Source organism: Silurus meridionalis, chromosome 7, assembly GCF_014805685.1.
Source record: "Silurus meridionalis isolate SWU-2019-XX chromosome 7, ASM1480568v1, whole genome shotgun sequence".
NCBI classification, from domain to species: Eukaryota; Metazoa; Chordata; class Actinopteri; order Siluriformes; family Siluridae; genus Silurus; species Silurus meridionalis.
This window is the reverse complement of record NC_060890.1, coordinates 8623594-8651130: the sequence shown is the minus strand read 5'-3', so window position 1 is coordinate 8651130 and position 27537 is coordinate 8623594. Positions and strand designations below refer to the sequence as shown.

The window sequence follows — 27537 nt, the reverse complement described above, 5'->3', positions numbered from 1 at the left end:
GGCCGTCATGGGTTCACGTTGATCTCGGAGCCTTCGCGCTGACCCGAGCACGAGCCTGACAACGGAAAGGAAGAGAGGCCTGGGGATTTTCGCCCCCACCCCCTTTTGCCCCTCCTCACCCCTCCTTTCCCCACTTCCTCCCCTTCCTTTCCTTCTTCAAAACATCTTCAAAGTTGAGGAGCAGGAGCGTGGCGGACATGTTCTCCACTGAGCCGCACTGACACCAACACAGCGACCCGGGAACGCATGGTAGGTTATTATGGGATGTTTCCCAGGTTCACTCACATTGGCACGCGTGTTGTTTTTTCTCTCTGTAGTTAATGTTGATGCAGGAACCCTATAGGATGTGTGATTGTTTTTCTTTTCCTCCACCTCACATCTCAGTGCTCATCAGCTGTTGATCATTTGTTCTAACTTTCCCCTCCCCGTAACCTGTTTGACAGTCTGGCTGAAAGATTCATAAAAATAACGGTGTGCATGCAATCGCACAGGTTTTTACACACCATAATATCCAAGCTCATGTGAAATCCGATCTCTGGCCTCTTTATTTTTTCTCCCATCACCAAGAAAGACTCATGTAGGCTGGATCACACCTATGGGTTATTTATATAGCGATTAAAATCGACACATCGGCATGTTTTTGTGTCTTGCTGAGTCTTTCTTTCCATTTGTTTTGCTTACTTTTAATCCTCACTAAACCAAAAACAGTTGAGCTGAATAGACAGGAGCCAAGTTTGAGCCAAACCATCATCAATCTATACTCATGAGAGTTTTATTGGTGGCCTGATTGATCGATCTGTTTACCTATTGACCGTAAAACATCTAGGGTTATCTGGCCGTCATAGAAAAGTGGCAGTGTTTAATGATAATTCCCAAATGACCTGTTACTCCTTTAGATTTATTCACTTCTACACTCACTAATAGGAAGACATTTAGGATAAAACCTTGGTTTAATTCCTCCCACCCACACACACACACACACACACACACACACCCCACCCACCCACCGCCTCAGAAGTCTGAGACACACACACAAGCCTATCTGTTTACTCACACACATTTCCTGTTCTGATAAAACCCCTAAATACTGTTATTAATGATTGAATACGTGAGTGATGGAAGGGGGTGGGGTAGTTATTTTCGCCTCATCAGGGACCTCTCGGGTGTGTTTTTTCACCTTGGAGAAGAAAAAGGAACTCAGGTACTGTAGCTTCACTTGATCTTCCCTTACATCTCATTTCTAAACCTTCACAAGTGCTGGCTGGTTTGTAACTAGAGCCACCTTGTATTCGTAAACACCTACGTTCCAACTTTAACTACATGCGAATGAACAAGCTTTTGCACATAAAACAGACAAAATAAGCCCTCCATGCAAGCAAGATGCGACTTTCTCATTTTGTTTCATTTTAATACAAATCTGGGCTGGCGTGGTTAAGGCATTGGACTCTGGATCCGGAAGGTTGTGAGTTCAAGTCCTAGCAACACCAAGCTACCACTTCTGGACCCCCTGAGAAAGGCCCTTAACCCATAGTTGAGTTGTATGAGTGAGATGAGTTGCTCTGAAAAAGGGCATCTGCTAAATGGAAGTAACAAAGCTCTTCAGTAGGTCATATGACCAGAAGATATGTGGAGGTTGAACTTAGTAACGTATTTAATATCCCTGGTAGTGTCGCTTTTCACACATTTGTTCTATCTGTACTCGATTGAAGTGAGGTTAAATGCTGTTTCCATACTGGAGAAAATTCCCAGAGGGTAAAACCAAATTTTTTACATTTCAGATTGAATGTGGTATACACCATTTTTTTTTTTTAAACCTGAGGTAAACATTCTCCTAGACATGTACACGTACAGTGAGTATAATATTACCGACGGGACTAAAATCCCAGAGTTGATATGAAAATTAAATTATCCCACCCCCCCTGGGAACAGTGTTTATATAGCTGTGTGTGTGTGTGTGTGTGTGTGTGTGTGTGTTACCCATAATGCACTGTGCCCACGTTTCATTTCTCACTCAGAAAAGGTACTGATCAATACGCTGTGTACACTGTCGATACGTTTAACCGCCCCCCCCAAGTGACTTGCTTGATTAAATCAATAAGAAAAAAAAAAGCCTTCAACTTTTGACACCAGCATTTGTGATGTACTGTAGTGCAGTGAGAGGTCTTGAGGACTTTGTGTGTTTGCCTAAGCAGTGATTAAATACACGACAGTCAAGCATAACCTGCTTATAGATAAAGGGCTATTTAGAGTTCTCACTATCAGGTTGGAGCTTGATTTCGTTTTTTTATTATGAAAAAAGTAGAAACACCAAATTTCAGATAACACAATGAAGCCTTATTAAAAGAGTTTTACCTGACAAAAAAAAAAGAACACACGAAAAACATCTGCCTTCACACTAGCAGGTCACAGTGAGATCTACACAAGCTCACAACCTGTTTATTTTGATACCAATTAAATACATGTCAAACGAAACTTCTAGGATTGTGTGAAAATTCTGCAACTCTGCACATTTAACCCTTAAAGAAATCATTGTTGAGTTCGGGGGGGAAAAATGCTAAATCATGGTGATTTAGTTGAGAGTTGCACTAGAAATCCTAAATAATATACAGTATAGACCAAAAGTTTGGACACACCTTCTCATTCAAAGAGTTTTCTTTATTTTCATGACTATGAAAATTGTAGATTCACACTGAAGGCATCAAAACTATGAATTAACACGTGGAATTATATATGGAATTATATACATAACAAAAAAGTGTGAAACAACTGAAAAATGTCATATTCTAGGTTCTTCAAAGTAGCCACCTTTTGCTTTGATTACTGCTTTGCACACTCTTGGCATTCTCTTGATGAGCTTCAAGAGGTAGTCACCTGAAATGGTCTTCCAACAGTCTTGAAGGAGTTCCCCGAGAGATGCTTGGCACTTGTTGGCCCTTTTGCCTTCACTCTGCGGTCCAGCTCACTCCTAAACCATCTCGATTGGGTTCAGGTCCGGTGACTGTGGAGGCCAGGTCATCTGGCGCAGCACCCCATCACTCTCCTTCTTGGTCAAATAGCCCTTGATGCCTTCAGTGTGACTCTACAATTTTCATAGTCATGAAAATAAAGAAAACTCTTTGAATGAGAAGGTTTGTCCAAACTTTTGGTCTGTACTGTATGTATGTATATAATATATACATAAATAAATATACTGTAAGAAGTAGACCGGTGGCCCTTTCACAAATCTTTTTGCACGGCTTTACAATATTGCATCGTGACCTTATTTTAGTCATCACAGCGAAGTCTTGCGCCTTCAACAAGACCTTCCGCTCATGTACCTGAGGTCAGTCAGATCCCCGGTTCACTATGATCATATCGGAGATCTACACGAAGTGCGTCCCACGATCCCCGAACTCAAAAGACACGGAACCCACGTCACTAAATGCTACAAACAGCTTGCAAAAACAATGAAGCCCTGGTTAGAGCCCTACCCTTTAACATCATTACACTCGCCACCAGACACATTTAAAGACCTGGGTAACTGTTTGAGCCTCTCTTTGACAATTTGAATACAGAAGTCACTATGTGGGTAATTGTTAAGCTCTCCAACCACAAGAAATAGAAGTCTCGCGCAGCCACATCGACGTTAAACATGCTGCCGAACCCCGTTTCTTATTTTAAAACATTCCACCGTCATTCAGAGAGTCATTAACTGTTTATCAAACATGACCTTGTATTCAAATCTGCGAAATCCAGAAAACTGCTACACATGCTTTTCACTTTGAATGCTGTGGGAGGTTTTTTTTAAGAGAGTGGGAAGGTAAACTGGTTAGTGTTACGCTGCCCAGAATCGTACCTGATGGTACCATGAGACCATGGTGCTCTCTTACCATTGATATTGGTTGGGCAGGTTGCTTTAATTTGCCACATTTATCATACAGTAGCCCTCTTTTGATCAACCTGACGAGAGGTAGAAAGAGTACTTGAAAATCCTACTAGAGTAAAAGTATAGATATCTTACTGCAAAACTTTACAAGTGTTGGTGAAAAGCCAAAAACAATCAATTTAAGGTTCTATTTCCTGAAATACAAACCAAACCGTACACACCTCAACAGTGCATTAACCCGAGATCAACACAATGGCCTCTTCAACATGCCAGAATCAAACACACATTTAAAAAAGAAATATAATAAAGCAATCTTTAAAATAGGTATCTTCAATTAAAAACAAAAGACGTCACAAAGATGAAGAACTTAGTTTTTAATAAACAAATAAAATTTAATAGTTTTAGATAAATAAAATCCAAATATTTAGAACTGACTGTCATTTTATGCCTCTCTCGGTCTCATTGTTGAACTTCAACAAAAGCTGGTTGTGAAAGATTGAGGAATTTCTCATACAGCAGATGTGGGTAGTGAAGTGTTGAGCTTTAATGGCCTCTTCAACAGAGGTGCAAAATGTAATTGGTAACAGTCTGTCAATTAAAAAATAGTGGAGTAAAAATTAAATTGAATCATAAATGCAGTTGAGTGGAGAGTAAAAGTTGCTTCTATCTTTGATACTCAGTAAAACTATAAAGTGTATATACAGTATATATAAAACAATCACTTCAGCTCCTTTACACCATTAAACCTGACTCAGCATAACCTGCAATCATTATTATTATAATCATTCATTGGGAAAGTAGTCATATAAAGTTAGTAAATCTATTGAATTTCAATAGTTTACGTTTTAAATTGAATTTTACGTGCGTGTAGAGTTTCTGACGCTCGATTGCACAAGATCAAAGACGTTTCCCATGCAACACAAAAACTTGATTCATACGTGAAACCAGTCGACAATTTTAAGAGAGATTAGATCAGCGTTATACACATTCACAGTATAATATCTAACTATTTGAACTAATGTATAATGATATTCAGATTTCCTTATTGCGGTTCTTTCACACCCCTGGTTAATATCTAACTCTGCCTGGTGTTTGGAACGAGGTCAGGAATTTACTGCTTGTGTTTCATGTTCTCCCGTTCAAGCCTTGATTGTAAATTAGGAATAAATTGAAATTAATTTAGGAATATATATACCGTAATTTTCAGACTATTAAGCACACCCAAATATACACCCACTGAATTTTACAAAGATTTTTATTTTGAACAGAAATAAGCCGCAGGTGTCTACACTGAAACTAATGAACTTTACACAGGCTTTAACGAAAGACAGTGTCTGTAACACGGCTTGTATCTAAACAGTAGCCTACCAAGAAAGTCATTGTTCACTGTCTTCCTCCTTCCTTTCACAACAATTTCTCAGAGCTCAGAACACAGGTGAAGTGTTTTTTCATGCCCGGTTGTTTTCAGCGTGACGAATGATTCGTATTTCCTGTAGACAGTCCGAGTGAGCGGCAGGTCAAACGTCAGAGGAACATCATCCATATTTATGATGTGGTGCGGCCCGATTCAGTGGGAGCGCATCTGATTTAATAAAAAGAGTTTCATTGGTTCACCTGAACCCGTTCGGCAATTTCATTGGTCTAATGTTATGGGGTTCAGTTTTTTGGCTTGAAGTTTGTGAAACCGGAAAAACCCAGGAAAAATCCATAAATTAGCCGCTTCATTGTTTAAGCCGCGTGGTTCAAAGAGTGGGGAAAAAGTAGCGGCTTATAGTCTGGAAAATACGGTGTGTGTGTGTGTGTGTGTGTGTGTTTGTGTATATATATAAACAAGCTTTTGTCCTTTTTAAAAAATAAGATAAACCTTTATCTTTAAATAAATACAAATAACTATATAATATTGCAGTAAAACAAGCTTGTCAGTTCTGTGCACATTTCGAACCGGAACTCCACTAACCCGCTATCGCAACGAGTTCTTTCATATCTCTACTAGTTGGTCCGTTATGCAAGATCCTTGGGACTGCTAACGGAAATAGTAAGACCTGCAAGCTGGTGAAAAAGCAAGAGAAGCGTGAAATGGTGCATGTATATTTGAGCGTTTCCCCCTGAAAACGGCTGTGCAACGTTTCCTGTTGCGGTTTATTGGTATGAAAATCCGGTTGGCTGATTTTGGTTTTCATATCGTGACTAGATTTGTTGTGACTCAAACATCGACATGCTCATGGTTCCGATTAACGCACGTGTTGCGGGTCAAAAATAGAAAGTCGCTCCTATTAACTCGCAGTTTGCATACGTGAATCGGGGGTCTACGAGTGGCGAATAAACACATCCAAGGGTCGCTATAGAAATCGTTTTTAGTCGAATGTAATTAAGGCCCACCATCGCAGCCCTTCGAGCTCCACTAATGAGATTCCCTTATAAGGAATTGGATCAGGACCTTCTTGATGTTTGGAGAGGCCTAATTTGAAAAACATGCTACGAATTAGGTAAGTCACACGTGGTTTCTGAGAGTGGCCCGAATCGATCATATCATGTATAGTTTGATCGTTCATTTTCGAGCTTATTATATTTTCGAATATAATAAACAGAATTTGGGCCCGTATTCATTAAAAGGCTTCCAGTTTAGCATTTCTTTTAATGTATTTCAGTAGTTTGCTCAGGATTAGTTTAGAACACGGTGGTTTATTTTGTCCTCATGTCATTTTCTTTTTAACCAGGTTGCAGTTAATTTGCAACCAAGATGCGTCACATGCTTCCTCAAAATTTATTTATTGATTTTTTTTTGAAGTGGGAAACGATGAAGTAATAAAAGGAGTGTCGTAAAACCACAACCACAAAGCTTTGTGTTCTCCCTCTGAAATTATTGTCCTACTCGAGACAAAGGTATTTATTTGCTGAAGGTTTGCTGTACACAAGAAAGCAGAAGAGTAGACCTGATCCTTGATCCTTCCATATTGATCAGGAGATTTTAATCCCATTACCTCAAACCAGATTCCATGATTAGTATAGGAGGTGGAACACTGGAAAATCCTTTAAAAGGAAAAAACAGAGGCTTGTGATTGGCCTTGCTGGGCGTATCTGTGATGATAAGCTGCGTGTAGGTAACAGATTATGCTTGTTGTCTTTTTTTTCTTTTTCTTTTTTTTTTAAACGGAACCTATTGAGAGGCAAATTACAATTTTGTTTAGTGTCGGGTTCGTGTACATTCATGTCATTTGGTAGACACCCTCATCTAGAGCAACTTACAATTATCGTACTTGTACAGCAGCGCAGGTGAGGGTTAAGGGCCTTGCACCAAGTCCCAGCAGTGGCTGCTTGGTAGTGTTGGGAATTGAACTTCCAACATTCTGTTCACTACGCATCGAACATTTATGAACGCACATGAGTACAGTGACTTTGACTGTGTCCAGGATGCTGGTGGCAAAGTGACAGTGGCAACGTTTGTATATTTTATTTATTTATTTATTTATTTATTTATTTATACATACACAAAAAGTACATTCAACACTTTTTGCACAAATGGCATTCCATATAATTACACTCACTGTTTAAAACATTTTAGTGTAATTTAGGAAGATTAAAGAATACCATGTTCAGAACTGATGGGTAGGTATTGGATAGGTGTTCAAACTTCCATTCTTCCTCTGTAGCCAATTTACCGTTATCGGAGTTTAGCTCGGTCGTAGCAGTCGGATTCAGCCTTATGGAGTGTGTGTGTTAAGGAATTTGTGGAGGACAGAGAGGGATTCAGTGTGTGAATAGGGCTGTTGTGGCTTGTCTTCTACTCAACAGTGATGGTGTGTGTTATCAAACTCGGCTTGACCCGCTACTGAATCTCGCTGCTTTCTATTCCGCTGCAGTCCTGCAGTGGCTAAAATAAAGTGTTTGTGTTGAGCGTTTCAGCTGCTGTCAGGAGAGAACGACTTCTTTCAGGCATATTTTCAAAAATGGAGCCTTAGCATGGAATTCTGTCTTCGTATTTAGTCATTAAACAGGGCCAGTGATGTGAGCTGGCTGCTCAGCAGGGAATAATTTGTCTTCAAGAATAAGAAAGGCAAAGAAATAGGCCAGTTAATTATGCAACTTAAGGACGCTTCTATAAACACTTAAGTCGTCTTCTCTGAACTGTGGGCATAGACTTTTTTATTTGATTTTATTTTTAGACTTCATGACGTTCTGGTGGCCAAACTGACAGCGTAGGGATATAAGGAGCACGAGGGCAGGCCATGTTGGGAATTCAGTATTAGCCGAGCTATTCTCGGGATGTAAACAGTAGTCAGAAATAACCTCCTCACCTCTGACGTTGTACTTGACCGAACAAAGGATCAAAAAAAGAATCGGTCAGAAGCAACGCCACAACGAGTGTACTTTAAATAGGAATGAATTCAAGATGATTCTGTATGGAAGGTGTGGTTTGGAAACTCTATTGTTAAACACACTATTGTATTTGTTTATTGCTTCAGGCGCTTATGCTCATGACAGATATTGGGCTCATTGGGGCCTTAATACTTAATTTCTTATGATACAGTCTGAAAGGAGAACTGAGCTGGGGTTTTTTGGTTTTGTTTGGTTTTTGTTTTACCCTCATGTTATCTCCAGGTCATGTATAAAAGGTCTGTTAATGATTCTTAATATAAATATATCATACTTCTCTTTTTACTTTTTTTTTTATACTTCTGCTTCGTCTATAATAGAACTGTCTGGCAAATTTGGGCCTAATTTTGAAGTATGGTTACGGTCATACCCTTTGGCCCATACATCCAGCTTTCCAAAGCCAAGCATCCCTGGATTTCCTGGCAATTTGTCAAAAAACTCATTATGTCCAGTCACCACCAAATTTGGCCAAATCTTTAGAACAACGTGGACAAAAATGCTGCTTTCAGCTTTAATGACTATCAGTCGACACTATCATTCTCTCTCCAAATGAGGCTATAGCAATATAATCATTGGAAAGTTCAAGTCATGATAATTGGAAACGTGTGCATGGCAGCTTTCAAACGTTCAGATGCCGCACACGTTATTGAAGCCCAGAGCTAAACAAAGTGATTTATTTCTGTACTAGTCCAATTTTAGATAGATAGATAGATAGATAGATAGATAGATAGATAGATAGATAGATAGATTCATAGTCTGTCTATCTATCTATCTATCTATCTATCTATCTATCTATCTATCTATCTATCTATCTATCTATCTATCTATCTATCTATCTATCAGCTTCTAAAATCATTGGGGTAAGGAGAACAGTGCATGTGAGTATGTAGAAAACATGTTCAAGGAAGGAAGGAAAGAAAGAAGCAAGATATTTCAAAGACTTCCCATCGATTTTTATTTTATATTTTTTTAAACCAGGTTATCTCTCTGGAAACATTTCCAACCGTAACACCCCCTGCCTCTGGTATTTCTGTCTTGGCTCACGTGACTGATAATTGAGGACAGGTGAAATTCAATACAGGTGAGAGTCAGATGCACATTGTGGTTCAGGTTCTGCTTAAAAAAAAAAAAAAACGCACATTTCCTACAGAGGATTAAAAACTTGGGTAACTAATCATAACTGTGACCTAATGACATTCTGAGGTAACTTTTTCTAGTGAAACCAGCAACTGCACCCCTCCTGAGAAGAGCAAATATTTCCACTCAGAAATTGGGCCTTACTCAGAAAGCAGTGTTTATAAAAACAGCAGGACTAACAGTCTTAGCAACCAACAGAGCGAGTAAATAAATTCTTGTTTGCTTACTTATTAACGGTATACATATACAACCCCATACACACACACAGACACACACCACCCCTTTTGTTGCCAGGCAACTAGGTAACAGCTTCAGCCAGATCTTCAAGTGTTACATCGTTACTTCAAGGGAGTGAGGTTACGACGTGGAACACGGGCGAACCAATCAGAGTGAGGAGGCGGGGCCTGGGAGGGGGGAGTGAGCTGCAAAATCACGAGCGCTTGAGAAAAGACACAGCAGTTTTTCGAGCACATGGAGAAGCACAAACAGCGAATTGTTGCCAGGAACGAGGTACGTCTGAACAGAAACACTTTTTCCTTTCAGGAGAGCCATAAAGGATGCAAATAACTGAAGTATGTATAGTGCGTATGTACAGAGTCATAAATAACTGTTGCGAAACCAGATGTGGCTGTGATTCATCTGACCGTATGTGCATGACTGTGTTTAAAGTTTGACTGTTTGTTACTACGTTAGACAGTCGGGTTTGTGACTACTGTATATAGCGGCTGTTAATCTCTAAAATCTTTTTGGTCTCTTATTATTATTATTTTTAATGGTTGAATTATTATATAAAATGATAGTTCCAGAAACAAGAGATCAAGTCTTCTCGTCAAACAAGATTGGTCTTGGTTTATTTATACGGAAATAGTAGAAGGGACAGTATCAGTGAGCTCAGACGTTGAGCGAAGGAGGAACAGAACAGAACAGACAGCTTGTTGTATCCGTGCATGCTTTGCGAGAAACCGCCGCGTTACGCGTACGCTTCAGCGAGCCCTGATAATCTACCTTTTGTTAAACGACCTTCCATAGGACATCGCGCTGTCAGTTTTTTCACACATCAAATACTTACCACGTTCACCAACATCTGCGTCCTAGTGCGCTCCACGAAACTACAGCATTTATCACGCGGAACGAGTTAACAGCTGGGAAACATGAAACGGCAATTTAGTTTTTTTTCCCCTTCCTCATGTGTTAAGTGAAGGCTGCTGTATGTTTTTGTCCAACAGCGGAAAAAGGTGTTTCATTCAAGAATTGACTTTTAACAGGAAACTGCGCCCAGGCTGATGTATTTTAACTCTGTCTCAACTCTGTGTGTGTGTGTGTGTGTGTGTGTGTGTGTGTGTGTGTGTGTGTGTGTGTGTGTGTGTAAAACTACAAAAAAGTGCACCATTTATCATTTTCAAGAGAGCGAAGTGTAATTGTTCTCTATTACACCAACACAACAACAAATCTGCCAGTAATAAAACTGGAACCATTCTGCACTGTGTGCAAGTGCAGTTAGAGTAAAGCACTAGTATAGAGCGAGCTGTGTAATAGAAAGCAGATGTGTAGCGGGGACACATCCCTTCCCCCCGTTCCACGCGCAGTCTTGTAAACAGACGTGCCACGCCCTGCCGACACCCTCAAAAAGTTCTTGAAATTCTTCAGACTCGAAACCATGTGCTTCAGATACCAAGGGTGTAACCAATAAGCAGTTATCCGGCTGTAGATTTTGAAAACTGGGTGGCTTTTAGAGAACGTTTTACCTCTTCGGGTTTGAAAAGAAAAAAACGTGTGTTTATTTTTTTAGCAGAAAATCTTGTAGGCAATTGGTTCGAAGAAAGTTTCCATAAAAAAAATGTGAATTTCTTTTTCCTTTTTTTTTTTTTTTTTTTTTTTTTAAACCTGTTTTTACTTCAGGATTAAGCCTCAAAGTAATTCCCTATTTGACTCATGCACCATGTGTCTGCCAGTGGGATTTACGCTTTTAGGACAACCTGTAATCAGATTTGTGTCCTTTATTCTCCATTTAACCCGATTAGTGCATTTAATTTCAGTTAAATCTTTTTTTAAAAAAAACCCTGACTAATTCTTAACGAATTGGGGCAAAATCCTGTCGATTGTTTCTGTCGATAAAGTTTTGCAGTACTTGGATGTTGTAAGTTGTAGTTTGAGCTTCCCAGACCTCCAGTTGCAAAAAATTAGCCAATATGGAAGCTTTACAACATTGACATTATTGTTTTTAAACGACACGGCCGTCCACTCCTGCAAAACTCTACGCACCCTTGTTAAAGTAGCAGGTTTTTGCGAAGTGGAAAAAAAAACGTTTACACCATCAGTGTGAAATTACCGAGTGTAACAAGTAAAAGTCCAACATTTTTCGAGAAAAAGAGGATGACATTTTTATTTACATGAAATTCTTCTATTCACACGTTATTATATTCTATTCACTGCAGAAGTCATGATTTGCAAAGAGCTTACACAGCATGCACGGTGTCCCACTTGTTGAAAGGTATCGATCGAGGGAGGGTTATAAAAGACCTTCCGAAACATTTGGATGCACTATGGTTTACCGTAAAGGCCATCGTCGGCAAATAGAGAAAACGGAGCTCTATTGCGATGTCGCCAATAACGGCACGTCCCACCAAAATGTATAAAAGGACCAGATGAAATCTAACCAGGAAGGCTGCTATAAGACCTATGACATTACAGGGGCTGTAGGAATATCTGATTAATTACTCTCTGTTTGTCACAACAATCTCTTATATTCTTTACTATAAGACTATAGTATAAAAGCATAGAGGTAGCAGTTTTATTTAAAATGGAAATGTATTTCTATATTTAAATGTACATTTCCCACTTCCATATGTGCAAAGTTGCACAAAGGCGCGAAATAAAATGATATAGTTTACATCTGCCGTTTCCAACAGTAATATTAAAATTTTGAACAGTTTTAATATGTAAATTACACACAAATTTTACCACTTTATAAGTTGCGTATAAAACCCAAATTGATTTAATGTGTGTAACATGTCCAAGCAGAAATAGTAGCAAATCCTGAATGCATTGAGACTCACGGTTAGGACACTTGGAATTGCATTTTCATCATAATGCTGTGGGATATTTGTAGGAAAATTCAGTGTGTATTTCAAAATGCATTCTGAACCATATGTATAGCAAAAGGTAGCAAAATGGTAATTTATTTATTTATTTATTTTAATGCATTTATTGCATTGGAACTTAAGACGTTCGAAAATGCACTTGGAGCTGACCACACCCACTCTCCCTTAAAATTAGCATGTAATTTACATATTAAAAATACTGTTGGAAATGGCAAATGCAAATAGGATCATTTTGATTTTCCTTTTGCACCAAACTTTGCACATACGGTGCATTGAAATTTTAGATATTACATTTCAGGTTGAATTTTGCTACCGATATGCTTCCATACAATAGACCATGAGTTCTGCTAATTCATGTTAAATCACAAACAATATTTTGTAAAAAAAAAAAAAAAAAAAACCTTAAAACTGATGTTTATGTAAATGTATAATTGTCCACCTGACAGGAAAAGGAAAATGTATGAAACTGCAAAAATAAAAGACAACCGTGCACAACCTCATAAATTGTGATTTTAATTGCAAAATATGTTCATGCTGCATAAATCCTTTTTAAAGATTTGAAATTATAGGAAACAATACTGACAGTGATGCATGTACAACAACAACATGGCTCTCAATGTCTTAACATAATATAACTAGTGTAATATGATTGGTTTATATTAATATCAGTGGTTATGTTTGACACATTTTGTATCAGAGGGTCCCTACCCCATGTCGTTGAAGACCCCTGCTATAGATTATTTCAACAGTCATGCGTTCTTTGTAAGGAAGTGGCGTCTTTGGGTCGCACATTCAAAACACAGGCGGGAGACTGTTTATACAGGGTGCAATTATTCTTGCATTTAAAAATGTCAACAATGTCGCACCTCGAGATATATACTGTTCTCTAAAACCAGCAGCACATGATGAATTAGAGTTTGGTGTAAGTTAGATTAAAAATACAGACCCGTAAGCCAGATTTGTATTGAATGCACCTGTTATTGTTCATTCGTGACCACAGGGTTTACACGTGACAGATGGAGCATTCAAACCCTCTCTTATGCTGTTCCACCACAACAATATGACTCAACACTTTACCAGATCAAACCACAAACATTTCAAAACCTATGGAATAATTATGTCTGCAATAAGTGATGATTCAACCCTACAATGAACGCTGTAATGCAGTTTCACTGTTTTTACGTTCGCGGGTTTGTACTGGAGATCAGTTTCTCATCACAGAGCTCGAGAGATGAACACCTGGTTCATTGAACATCTGGAGGTGAAACTCCTACATGCACAGACTGTTCTTTCCTGGTATTATCTCCAGATGTTGTATGACTTCATTTCTACATTTCACTACAATTGAACAGAAATCAGTTCGCTATGTGTTTGTTATTATGATTATAGACATGCCGAATTGCGCAGCGACACACGTGCAATGCGCACTAATAACCTCCCCGGTTACCATAGCAACGGCCCAAACAGGATATGTTTTGACAGCGTGTTCGAGACTCCAACACAGGATACACGGCATCCACGCTGTATCGACATGTTTCGTGATTTTCCGCAAAGGAAGTCATTGTAGGTATCCAGACTACGATAAGTCTTTACTTCTTCTCTCCCTCTGTCTTAAGCAGATAATAATGCGCATCTGGATACGGTTCTTCAGGTAGACGTTTAATGTCCTGAGTGGAAAAATGGTCGTCTCAGTGTTTGAGTTGAGAGCTTCAGTAAATCCACGTTGCGATTCATTTTTAGCTTTTATAAAGAATACAAATACCAGCCAGTTTCAGTCATTGTTGTGGCTGCTTGTGAACTGAAGATGGAAAGGAATTTCACGCATACATCCATATAAACACAGGACACGTGGTTTAAATAAAGACTAGTGTTTAGCCAGAGTCTATGAGGTGATCATGCACAATAGATGCCCTTAGAACAGGGGTGTCAAACTCAGACCCGCGGGCCAGATTTGGATTAATTATTTATTATGTAATTATATTTGGCACGCGAGATCATATCAAATGTGTATTAGAGCTGCCCGCCGGTATATCGCGCATACACCGCTAATACTACAAATCCCAGAATGCTTTGCTTGCGCGTCAGTCGAGACCGCTGGAAAAACTGCGCTGAATTTACCCCGCGATTTACCGACTTTGAAGCTCAGAAATGCAGATTTGATCTGCTCAGTAATCCGTTTGTGGTTGATTTGGAAGACACGCTCAAGTCAAAGTACGACTCTGTGTGTGCTGCACATTTTCCATGTTTCCTCCCCGACACACTGCTCCAACTCCGTGTCCAAGCTGCTCAAATCCTCTCTGTGTTCACCAGCACATATCTGTGTGTAACTGTTCTCTTTAATAAAGATGAACAAAACACCACTCAGGAGTCTCACTGATGAACATCTTCACTCAATCCTGAGAATTTCCTCAGCTCAGAGCCTAAACCCAGACATTGATGCACTTGTATCTAAGAAGAAATGCAGGTATCTGACTTCAACCAATGAATGAATGTTGTCTTTATGCACTTTTCTTACTCCAAGGCATGGACTGTTCATGGTTGAAATATTGCTTTTTTTAATTGAAGGAAATTATTATGTTTGGTTTTGTTGTTGGCCTGTGAAAAAAGATTTACATTAAAAAGGAATTCGAAAGGCGAGAGAGAGAGACAGAGACAGAGACATAATAAGAAACGAATACCACTGATGTGTGTTTTATTTCAAATTTAATTTCTCATGTGTTTATAATATTCAACTTTGGTTTTTCCAGATTTAATGTTTATGCAAAACTAAAGTTTGTTTCCATATAAAAAGGTTCAACATTACACATCTGGAGAGACGGAAAACATGCACAATTGCAGTCATTTTTTTCAATAAATATTGAGTTTGGCCCGCGACTTCGTCCCAGTTTTTAATTTTGGCCCACTGTGAATTTGAGTTTGACACCCCTGGATCGTAAATGTTTTTGCAAGAAAAAGTAAGAAGATATTGCCAAGGCAAGATGAGCTACGCTTCTGCACACTTTCCTAAACAGAGGAGTGTAAAATAATAATAATCATCAAATAGTGCTAGAGAAAAAGTCTTATTTTTCTCGCAGTCAGTACGCCGTTTTTCAGCGTGTTCAAATGTATCTGTGAAAACGGAGTTTTTTTAAAACGGTGACTCGTTTTCAGTCATTAACATGCGACGCTTCACTAGCACTTTGGCCACGTCTACACTAATCCATTTTCCAAAACGGTAAAAACGCTGTTTACATCGTAAATTTCCGGAAATAAACGGCAGGCAGAAATGACGATAACACCGTTTTCAAATTTCTCCGGATTAGTATAGGCAGGGGTCCCCAACCTTTTTAAAACTGAGAGCTACTTCTTGGGTACCGATTAATGTGAAGGGCTACCAGTTTGATACAAACAGTTGTCACTTTGATCTGATATAACAAATTTGCACCATGTTTGTGACCTCTGGTGTAGAGATAGCAAAGCGTTAGTAAAGGGGTGTGCAGACTTATGCAGGTTTTTTTGCGTGGTTTTCATTTATTTATTTTAACTACCGTAATTTCCGGACTATAAAGCGCCATGTATAAGCCGCACCCACTGAATTTTACAAATATTTTTATTTTTAACATAAATAAGCCGCACCTGTCTATATACTAATTTACTTTACACAGGCTTTAACGAAAGACACGTTACACACGGTGTAACGGGTAAAATATGTTGCGCTTCCTTTAGGAGCATAGCGGTATTTTGGGAATAGCATGCCACTGCATTTTACCGCTATTACTGCATGTGTGCAAGACCGAGGAATATGTCCTTATTATTTTCTGATGCTCATTTCTAAGTTTCTTTGACTAACCCGTAACGCTGTTGCCAAGAAAAATAAAAAAGCAAGAGTTTTGGAAAATTGTCTGTGCTTATATGATTTCTGTTGCAACTGGAGTTAGCGAGCTCTCCCTTCACCCAGACTCAATGCGTTACAACGGCTTGTGTCTAAACAGTCGCCTACCAAGAAAGTCATTGTTCACTGTCTTCCTCCTTCCTTTCACAACTATTTCTCTCGGGAGTTTATCTTTTGGCATTGTTGTGCGTTTAAAAAAAAAAAACGTTTTTTCTCCCGAAGCCGTGCAGCTCAGAACACAGGTGAGGTGCGTTTTTTTTCGTTTCCGTTCGAAAGTTTCATTGGTCTAATGTTATGTCGCTCAGTTTTTTGGCTTGAAGTTTGTGAAACCGGGAAAAACCCAGGAAAAATTCATAAATAAAAAAAAATTTTCTTGATCCCCCAAAATATTTTTTTTTTTTGTAAATCAACAAAATTAGTTCCAGGGTTTCTCAGGGTTTACCATACATCACATGTCTCTGGCATTTTATAGCTTTATTCCCCCGCATTTATGCCCTCGCTCCAAACCCCTCGTCCCTTCTCCAATAAAGGATTGAACCGAGATCATGTTGCGCTTGAGTCACTTTATACGCTGACAATTTAATCTACAGTTATGATAGACGGAGAGATTTGTTTATTCATTTAAGCTTTGTTTACTGGTGCGTTGTATACACAAGAATACATTCCAGGGTGATGGTGTTATTTTTGGCCCGTAGTAATTTATACTTTGTGGACTTATAACACGACTAAAGATGCGAGCTCGAAAATGTCAGGCGACTTTTAGAATATTGGAAATCATTAGACCAGCAGCTGCATCAAGATTTTTTGTTTGTTTCAAACGTACTTTGCTTTCTCTGTTGGATACAGTTCCACCCATATGAGGTTCTTCACCAAACCGTCTTTAGGGTGTGGTGTTATAAAATTTCCCCTTCACTTGAATTAGCAGACCCAAACCTGTTCCAGCATGACAATGCCCCTGTGCACAAAGTTTCATAAAAATTTACATGGCTTGGTGTGAAAAATCTTGAGTAGCCTCCTAGATGAATCTTGTGGTCATGTGACTTCAATCTTTTTGTTCATATAGTGTAGAAAAAGTCTAGATTTGCCTGTTTCTGCTTATATTGGAATCTCTTCTACCATTTTGTCTACAACTGACAAGCTTTTCATATAGAAAATGCAAAATCATTTACGGTGAATGCTAAAGATGATTTCTAGTGGTAAAAACAGACAAAGTGAAACGTCCCAATCCAGTTATAAGTGATATTTGGAACTCAGGTCGGTCAACCAATCAGATTAGTGGAGTGTAAATAATTGTTGTAGTTAGAATTGTTTTGTGTGAAACGCTTGATCATATGCGTTTGTTTGTTTTTTAACTCTGTATTAATGCAGTAGTTACTTTAGTAATTAGCTAATAAATGAATGTTTTCCTGTTCCATTAAAGGAAAAACCCCTTCTTGTTCAATGGATGGAATGTTCCTGCTTCTTTCGATCAATATAATAGATTTAAAGCTTTACTGAACCCATCAAGACCCAATTTCATCAGAAGGTTCTGGTCATTTTGAAATGAACTCTACTAGGATCCTTGTTTTGAAACACATTGTTTGAGCAGATACACCTGGTCAACCGAACTCCATCCTTGATTATAATTTGGTTAACTGATGTTGTTTTCTTTTCAGGAAGGGCCGTGGGTTAGGAGATGCCGTCCAGTTGATGTCCAGACAACCAGAACGTGTTTTCTACATCAGTTTTTTTCCCGCTTTATGAGCGCTGCTGGAGGAACTCTGTGCATCCTCTAGTGCTTTAGGCCAGCATGAAGAAAACCACTCAGTGGTCCAGAGAAGAGGTCACCATCGAGCTGTGCATGGAGACTCGCGCGAACGGCCATGCTAACGTCGACGCCGCCGGAGACAGGAGCAAAGCTACGCGCAACGGTTTGGTCAACGGTTTACATCAAGAAGTGGTGCGGATTTCTATCCCCGGCCCTCCTACCGCTTCATTTCCCACCGAGTGGGGCAAGACTGCCATAGCCTTCTTCTACGCCATCTGCTGCTTCATTTTCACCACTCTAATGATCTCCGTAGTCCATGAGCGTGTGCCTCCCAAGGAGGTGAGCCCTCCATTGCCCGATAAGTTCTTTGACGTTTTTGACCGAGTAGAGTGGGCTTTTACTGTCTGTGAGGTAAACGGGATGATTCTGGTCATCGTATGGATTTTACAGTGGAGTCTCCTAAAACACAAGTAAGTGAACATTTAAACATAAAGCACACTTTTGAAGTCACTCGTATTTGTAATAGGTGTTGGGGTGACCTCAGTCTTTCCTTTTTCAGGTCCATTGTTGGTCGGCGGTTCCTGTTCATTTTAGGGACGCTATACCTCTATCGGTGTATCACCATGTACGTCACTACTCTGCCTGTTCCAGGGATGCACTTCAAGTGTTCACCTAAGGTACACATGGTTTCAAGAGCAATAACACCTTGATGCTGTGATCAACACTTACGTTTGTCATAAAAACGCTCTCATCCAGAGTTCTTACAATTATCTCATTTATCCAAATGGGCATGTGTGCGTTTTAAGAGCCTCGTTTAACGTGGTGGTGGTGCAATTTGAACCTTTGGATCGGAAGTTTAAAATCTTAGCCACTGAAATACCACTTCCACATGTTCATCATCATGCTACTGTCAAGCCGCTTTGGTGACCTGCATTTAATAGGTCAGTCTTCTCATACCTGAGGTAAAGGTGGTCCAAATTGGAACACAGCCAAATTAGTGTCCATTGAGTTCTTGTTGCAAGTGAACAAAACGGGTTCATAAACAATGATCTTTTTTGCTTTATGTTTGTAGATTGTCAAGTTGTTGCTCTTGTTAGGTAATGACCTACGCTATAGGATAATTGGACCAGGATGCTTTGGAAGTGATTTTTAGGCCTTTAATGATTGTTCTTGTATTTTCCTGTGGTAAGAGGTGTGTAGACCCAGTTCAGTTCCAGTTCAGTCCTTATCCAGTCCCAGTCCAGTCCCAGTTTATTCCTTGTCCAGTCCCAGTCCAGTACCAGTTCATTCCTTGTCTAGTCCAAGTTCATTCCTTATCTAGTCCAAGTCCCATTCCCAGTTCAGTCCTTGTCCAGTCCCAGTCCAGTCCCAGTTTATTCCTTGTCTAGTCCAAGTCCCATTCCCAGTTCAGTCCTTGTCCAGTCCCAGTCCAGTCCCAGTTTATTCCTTGTCTAGTCCAAGTCCCATTCCCAGTCCAGTCCCAGTTAAACCCTAACCCAGTTAAAATGTAGTATTTATTTGGATCTCTGTATCCTGTAAATCTGGTCATATATTTTCATGAAAAATTCAGACAGATGCCAGGTTTTAGATTCTTAAAGTCCAGGACTCTGTTAACAAATCTGATATTTCGCCCAAGAAATGATAGGAAATATAATTAGGTGAGCATAAATGTTTAATCGATACTCACCAGTTAGAAGTGGACGAAGTATATCATTCTTGCACTTGAGAGAAAGTAAAAATTTCCTGCGTACATGTTGCTCCAGGACAAAATTAAATAATATATTGCTTGGAATTAAATAGTAAATTATGCAATTGAATGCTCCATTCTCCAGCACATCATACCTTTTATATAGAGAGAGTTTTCTTTTGTAACAGACGCACAGTGAGACTCCAAACACACACTCTCTACCTGGTGGTCATGTGACAGGTTTTTTCCGACGTCCATGTAACACAACCTCTGATGCTCATTGAAATGCTCTCGCAAAAACGTATTTTTTTTGTTTGTTTGTTTCCTTGGTGACGTAGTTCATTCATTCTTTCGCCAGTGCAAATCTAATTCGCTGTATTACGACTACAAATGAGACCAACATGCAACAGCCAATCAGCTTTCTGTTAATGGATCACAGATGTAAACGGATTGCAGCTGTGGGGAAGTGCAAGTTTTGGTCAGATGTTTAAGCAGATAGGAGATGTGACATGTTACACATGTAGAAATTATGCAGCTTATGCAACTTGAGATTTTTTATTTTTTAGTAAAACTAGCTGATGACGCAGAAATTTTTTTTTTATCCCACATTTACATTTATGCAATTTAGCAGTCGCCCTTCTCCAGAGTAACTTTCAAAAGTGCTTTAATTCTTTATAAATCAATACTGGTTTACTAGATTACTTGAGATAACATCAGCCTGACCTCTAGTGAACTTTAGAGAAATTATAGCATGATTTGTTTTTATTATGTCTTTTTTTAATCTAAAGACAAGACATAAACAAAAGTGCTTGTTTAAGTGTTTTAGGAAGAAGGTAGGTCTTGAAGATGACTCTCATTATATATATATATATATATATATATATATATATATATATTTCATTCATTTCTTTCTTTATCATTTTATAAATGTTTCTCAATTTTATTGTCTGTCATGGTCAACTTTCTGAAATCACAGAAACCAGACCTCGTGGTTAGATTGTGTAAGTAACTGAAGTAAGTAGGCTGAGATGAGGTACACAACAACTGTATTGTGTAATGACAAATTGCCAAAGTTGCCATGTTTTATGGAAACAAGCATTTTATTGGAACCCCAATGTGGTACAGCTTGTGCACTTCTATACATTTTGTATGCTGTGTATGCTTCAACCCTTTTAGGAAAGGCATATCATTAACTTGTCAGTGAACATGGTAGTTAATGTTCGTTCGAAATCCGCCTCTTCTCTGAGAACACGTCCCGTACCTCTAGGCGCTCGCTAAGTAGTCTTGCTTAAAGCAGAAGAACGAGGAATAACGGAATGAGATGATTGTTTGGAGTGTGACTGCGTTGTCATGGTGAACTTCCTGGCAAGACTGTATGTGAGTGTTAATGTTTGTGTGTGTGTGTGTGTGTGTGTGTGTGTGTGTGTGTGTGTGTGTGTGTGTGTGTGTGTGTGTGTGTGTGTGTGTGTGTGTGTGTGTGTGAGTCAGCCGGGGAGGAGGAGGTGGAGACTGAGGGTGTACACCCACTACATGGGACAGGAAGTGCTTGCTGCACAGACTGCAGGGAAGCATTCATCAGCAGATGGGCTGAGCCAGACACCCTTTTACATGTCAGATCTTGCTTTCCTGTGGGGTGCAGCCGATTGGGCAAGAGAAAGAGCAAACGAGTTGGCGGAAAAAATGACACAAGAGATTGAATGAGTGTGAGTGTGTGCATGAGCGAGTGAAAAGCAGTGTAAATCAAGGATCTTCAACAGTCATATTAAAACGCGTATTTCCTCACCGTTGCATCTCCTCCATATGCCATGCTGCTTGTCAGTTGTCTGTGCAATCACAGTTAATATGGGGGATGTGGTAGCTTAGCGGTTACGGCATTCGACTTTGGATCCGAAGGTCGTGAGTTCAAATCGCAGCCACACCAAGCTGCCACTTCTGGTCCCCTGAGCAAAGCTTTTAACCCCCATAGCTGCTCAGCTGTATTGAATGAGATAAATGTAAGTCTCTCTGGAATAGGGACGTCAGGCCATAAATGTAAATTATATGCTGATCAGGCATAACATTTTGACTGGTGAAGTAAATGACACTGATTATCTCTTCATCATGGCACCTGGGTGGGATATATAAGGCTGCAGGTGAACATTTTGTACTCGAAGTTGATGTGTTGGAAGCAGGAAAAATGGGCGAGCGTAAGGATTTAAGCAAATTTCAACAAGGGACAAATTATGATGTCTAGACGACTGGGTTGAAGCATCTCCAAAACTGCAGCTCTCGTAGGCTGTTCCTGGTCTGCAGTGGTCAGTATCTATCAAAAGTGGTCCAACAAAGGTACAGTGATGAACAGGTGACAGGGTCATGGGCTCATTGGAGACCGAAGGCTGCCCTGTGTGGTCCGATCCAACAGACATAGCTCAAAGGGTCAGGACTGTTTTGGCAGCAAAAGGGGGACCAACACAATATTAGGCAGGTGGTCATAATGTTATGCCTGATCATTGTATTTTTTTTTGTGTGTATAAATCAAATGTGATGTTCATCATAAAAAAAAAATGGGCAATATAGGCAAACAGGATTTGTCCTTGCTCATCGATTCATTTGACTTTTTTTTTTCCTCCTGTGCCACAGCTGCATGGAGATTGGAAATCCCAGATGTGGCGGGTGTTGAAGTTGCTTGCCGGCGGAGGTTTGACCATAACCGGTTCTCATCACATGTGCGGGGATTACCTGTACAGCGGCCACACGGTCATGCTGACCCTCACCTATCTCTTTATTAAAGAGTGTAAGTCGATGTCCTTTCTCCATTCTCACTTCTGCTCCAGGAAGTGAAACTGTTTGGATGACCGAGTGAGCCACCTTGTGTTACGTTTAGAATGTGCAATGGAAAATGTTTTACTGCAAGTGTTGGCCAAAAAAAAAAAAAAGTGCATTTTCCTATAAAATTCCACTCACTCGCACTTCATCAGTGTTTATTCACTTGTCCATTTTAGCTTATGTGCTAAAGACTAGATGAAAAGAAATTCATAAGCTGTCATCTGTTTAGGAATAAATAAAAGTAGAAAGATTCATCGATTTAAAACACTCCATTTTGTGTCTCGCAGACTCTCCAAGGCGCTTCTGGTGCTATCACTGGGGGTGTGGGACGCTCTCGGTCGTCGGTGTGTTCTGCATCCTTTTGGCTCATGATCACTACACCATAGATGTAGTCGTCGCCTACTTCGTCACCACACGCCTTTTCTGGTGGTACCACACCATGGCTAACTATTCAGTAAGTAAACGCCAGCAGACACAAGAACACCTTATTTTTTTTGTAACATCTTGTCATGTGACCACTTTTATTTCCTGTGTCAGTTTGGTTATTTACTTAAATCCAGTACAAGAAATCTTTTTTTTTTTAAGTGAATTCTATATCAATATACCATATGTAACACTAATACAGGACGGTTTTAAATAAAATGTGATGAGGTCGACCGATTTTACCGATAGCTAGGTTGGATCCTACTGTACTGGTGGTCTAGTGGTAAGGATGCGGCGCTCTCACCGCTGCGGCCCGGGTTCGATCCCCGGTCAGGGAACCAACCACCGCCATTAGGGTTGCACAAGCCAGTGCACTCTTAGTGCCGGTCCCAAACCCGGATAAATGGGGAGGGTTGCGTTAGGAAGGGCATCCAGCATAAAACGTGCCAAATAGAACATGCGGATCATAAATACGGATGATCCGCTGTGGCGACCCCTAATGGGAGAAGCCGAAAGAAAGTTTTTAGAAAGTTCTTTTAGAAGGATACTGAAATGAAATGAAAAAACACTACATGTAAAACTGAACATTATTACAAAAAAAGGTACCATGCTAAAGGAAATAAATATGAATATACTAAAAAATAAATGTTATTAGATAATTATGAAATTATAAATTTAATTTAGCGCTCTCCATGCAGCACGCTCTCTCATATGTCAAAACAAACAGCGTATGGAGTCAGTGATTTGCCTCTAGTGGCCACTCGTGTAATTACATCTGACCAGAAGCCAAAAAAACTATCGGTATGGGTTTTTTATGATTTTGATAGTTCCAGCAACTCAAACTCAGCAATCAAATCGGTGCAGATTAATTGGTTGACCTCTATTTAAAATTTATAGCATCCATGAGCACAATGAATTGAACTGGGTAGCCAATTTAAATATTTCTATAAAAAATTATTGTTACACCTGACTTTTCCAGCTATACAGTATGTGGCTATATAGAGGCACACAATAGAGGTACAGGATGGCTTTGGATGCAGTAGCAGTAAATTGAATTAGGAGACCCACACTTTGACCCTGTTCCTGTGCACAAAGCCAGCTCCATGAAAAGATACTTTACATGGGTTTGGAGTGGAAGATCTCGAGTAGCTCTGACCTCAACCGTATCAAAGAGCTTTAGGATTAATTGGAACACTGAGTGCACCCCTAGGCCCCCTCAACTCAATTACATCAGTACCTGAATTTACGAACACCCACACAAATCTCCACAAACACACTCCAAAATCTAGTGGAACATCTTCCCAGAAGAGTGGAGGATATTATAACAGCAAATGTGCACTAAGCATGTTCAAATTGTATGCGTTTTAAGCGTTTGTCCATACAGTGCATATGAGTGAACTTGCTTTATTAACAAAGCGTCTTCTGATTTTCAGGAACTCAAGGCATTGTCTCCAAGCAACTTCCTGTCACGCATTTGGTGGTACCGCGCTTTCCAGTATCTGGAGCAGAACGTGCAAGGCGTCGTCCCTCGCAGCTTCCACATCCCCTTCTCATTGCGATCGATACAGTGGGGTACGGTGAAGTACAGCAGGATCGACTCAGACTGAATGCAAACGCTCTATCCAAAGAGCAGTGACTCTCAAAGACTTTGCCTTAAGTGCCAGGTCATGTGACAAACCAAGCCAATCCCTTTAGCCCACTAGGCGCACCGACTGTCCAAACGTTCTGACTGTCCAAAACTTCGTCCAAAGCGGTTCATTCCTCACCAACTACGCGCATTTCAGCCCTGGGGGGCCACTATGGGAACGCGCGGTGTGTACACGGGGCCAGAGCGTATAAACGAATGCCTTTAGCACCTGCCAAAAGTTGTCACTTGGAAACATGATCTTATACAAATCGCTAATTTGGAAGCTGTCCTGCCCCCGTCCGTTACTTGAACACGCGGTAGAGCGAACCAGATGTTTCCATTCGCTTACAGACTGAGCCAGTATGTCATGTTTAGTGACCGAGTTAAATCTTTTATCAGGCTGTTTGCTTCAGTGTAGAAGTGTCCCTTTAATAAAACAAAAATCCTTCAGTTTATAATTATTTCCCCTTTAAGAAAACATCTAGCAGGGGGAGGGATCAGTTTGAAGAGATGTGCAGTTTTGTAGCTTTCCACTTCGACACACAAAAAAGTGCTTTCTACACGTATAGCGATTAATCTTTCCGAGTGAATGTCCCTTTTTTTTTTTTTTACACAAAAAGCAAAAGGAGACAGAAAGACTGTTTTTGGTGATAAACTTCCTCAGTGCCTTTCTTGCCAGGATTGTACATGTCCTGTGCTTTGTATGTGTGTGGTGGTGATTGTGTTTATTTTAATTTATTTTTATTTTTTTTTTATTTATGGTCTCAGTGGTACATTAATGTTAATAGGACAAATGAAAATATAATCGAGGCAGAACTTTGCAGCAGTACATGCTGGAACGACTTCCTCGCGTTTAGGTCGGAGGTAGTCGGCACAAAAAATGCAAAAGGAAACACTAGAAGTAGTAAATGGCTGTCGCTGGTAGAAAATGGTGGTGAGTATAAAGACTCATGTAATACATGTTAAGACTGTTTCTTCGGTAAATTGGTATAGCTGCTAGGTTGTAGAGTCTACATCCGTAGCTTGCTTAAACCTAAGGAGTTGTGCGTAGACATGTAGGGATAACATATAAAAAATATTCAAATACACTATTTTCTTCTACTTTTACGTTTTTTTTTTTTTTACTGAATTTGTCTCAAACATTAATGACCACCAAGCCAATGTGTCTAAAATATATATATATATATATATATATATATATATATATATATATATATATATATATATATATATATATATATATATAAATTATTATTATTATTATTTTTGCTGTTGTACTTGTATTTATTTATTACCATATCTCAGTGGAATATGGGAGGTTGTATCATTTCCTGTTTTGTTTTTTTTGTCAATGGCAAGTGTCCATATTTTTGCTGGTTCTGCTTTAATCTCCTGTTGGACGGAAGAGTAGTTTCAGTAGTTTCATTGTCTTTGTGCGTTGACTCTGTCCAATGTGGTTATTGAGCAGGATCGTATTATGTTCATAAGCTAATAACTGTTCTGTACAACACGCAATGAGAAAGCTGCTAACACTTTTTGATTTTTTTTTTTTTATGTTTTTTGCCAAATAAATGACAACCATTATCACACACTATAATGATATTTAAAGTATTATTCTAGTTCTTTATGCCTGCTGCCATTTACTGAAATACAGAAAACTTATTTCACACAGGTCTGAGATCTTTACCACTCATCTACCCTGACTCCAACCTTTATGAACGATCTGGTGTTTGACCATGCCTTTGCTTTCATTTGTGACATGTGGGAGGTGCTTGAATGCTGAATGACTTGTGAAGTCCATCAGTAGATAAAGAGTGGCTTGCGGCTCTTCAACTGTGATGTGCACAGATGGACGAGGGACGACACCACGGACAGTCGGCAGACAGAGAGCAAGGGGCTATGGCCTCTTCCAAAGAGCGTGGCACCGGTATTTGAGGCGGGCTACTTTTTCGTGTCCCACCCTGTGCATTCTAACACTTATTCATCAGTCTATAATACTTTTTAAAAAATTTCAAGAATAGTTTTATAACATGCCAACAGATGGCAGCACAAGGCTGCATGCACAGTCACAGGAAGCACCGACCTTCATAAGTTAGTGTGCCAAAATATATCATTGTGTTCAACTGGTGCTGTACTGACCACTTCCATTACCACATCTGCGATTCTCTAAAATGCATCACCAAAAGAAATAATAGAAACCTTAAACTGAAGGTCTTCATATAACCACTGAACACTGCCTTAGTCAAAACAATGTAAAATGCTAGAACATCATACCCACCTTGAACTTGCTATAGAAATAGCCACTGTTGCTGGAATGGCATTAAATTACAATTAACAAACAACCCATATCTGCTGTTCTTCGCCCTTATCCCGAAGATGAAGCTCCAGCTCAAACGTTGCCGTTTTGACCGTTGTGGAGATCCAGTGCGAATCGCAGAACGTGCTTGACACGCTTTGAAAAGACAACTTCCAGGACACATTCCAGAAGTGGCAGGAACTCTGAGGGCGCTGTATTGCTGTGCAAGGGGACCATTTTAATGGTGATAGTGTGTAAACAGATAAATTAAGTACTTTTTTGTAAACAGAACAAGTCTCGAAAGGTTTTAATACCACCCAGTATTATCGACTATTGCTTATACGACATTGCTGATCAGCAAACATAAAAATATAACCTTCAGTCAGTTATATAAAACTGAGAAATGAAAGGAAACCCAATATAAAGTGTGCTAGTATGGAGCTTGGACTCCAGAATATCTCTACTTAGCAGAACAGATTTCCATATCTCTGAATTTCTGCTGGTTGAAATTCTATAATTTTATTCACAGAAAACATTCCTGCAGTTTGTGCTTTGATAGTAGGGTCTAATACGTCTTTTTCTTCTTTTTTTCAGCTGCTCTCAT

General features: G+C 39.6%; 1 protein-coding gene across 4 annotated transcripts; it reads left to right on the top strand.

Annotated features, from left to right (window-relative positions):
• sgms1b (sphingomyelin synthase 1b) lies at positions 1 to 26235 on the top strand. Of its 4 annotated transcripts, none has more exons than XM_046853456.1 (6): positions 1 to 249; positions 18004 to 18565; positions 18655 to 18772; positions 22402 to 22555; positions 22875 to 23041; positions 24444 to 26235. In XM_046853456.1, the coding sequence occupies exons 2-6, from the start codon at positions 18138 to 18140 to the stop codon at positions 24615 to 24617; spliced, it is 1041 nt and encodes a 346-aa protein (XP_046709412.1). In that variant the 5' UTR covers positions 1 to 249; positions 18004 to 18137; the 3' UTR covers positions 24618 to 26235. The 4 variants fall into 4 exon arrangements, with proteins under 4 accessions (XP_046709412.1, XP_046709413.1, XP_046709415.1 ...); XM_046853457.1 differs by lacking the exon at positions 1 to 249 and adding an exon at positions 9783 to 9886; XM_046853459.1 differs by lacking the exon at positions 1 to 249 and adding an exon at positions 9865 to 9948.
• The last annotated feature ends 1302 nt before the right edge of the window (positions 26236 to 27537 follow it).

Bases quoted from the DNA above. Each gene is read 5' to 3' on its own strand.
- sgms1b (XM_046853456.1), top strand. From the start codon at position 18,138: ATGAAGAAAACCACTCAGTGGTCCAGAGAAGAGGTCACCATCGAGCTG. The intron at 18,566-18,654 runs GTAAGTGAACAT...TTCCTTTTTCAG, and splicing joins TGGAGTCTCCTAAAACACAA to GTCCATTGTTGGTCGGCGGT. The intron at 22,556-22,874 runs GTAAGTCGATGT...TGTGTCTCGCAG, and splicing joins CTATCTCTTTATTAAAGAGT to ACTCTCCAAGGCGCTTCTGG.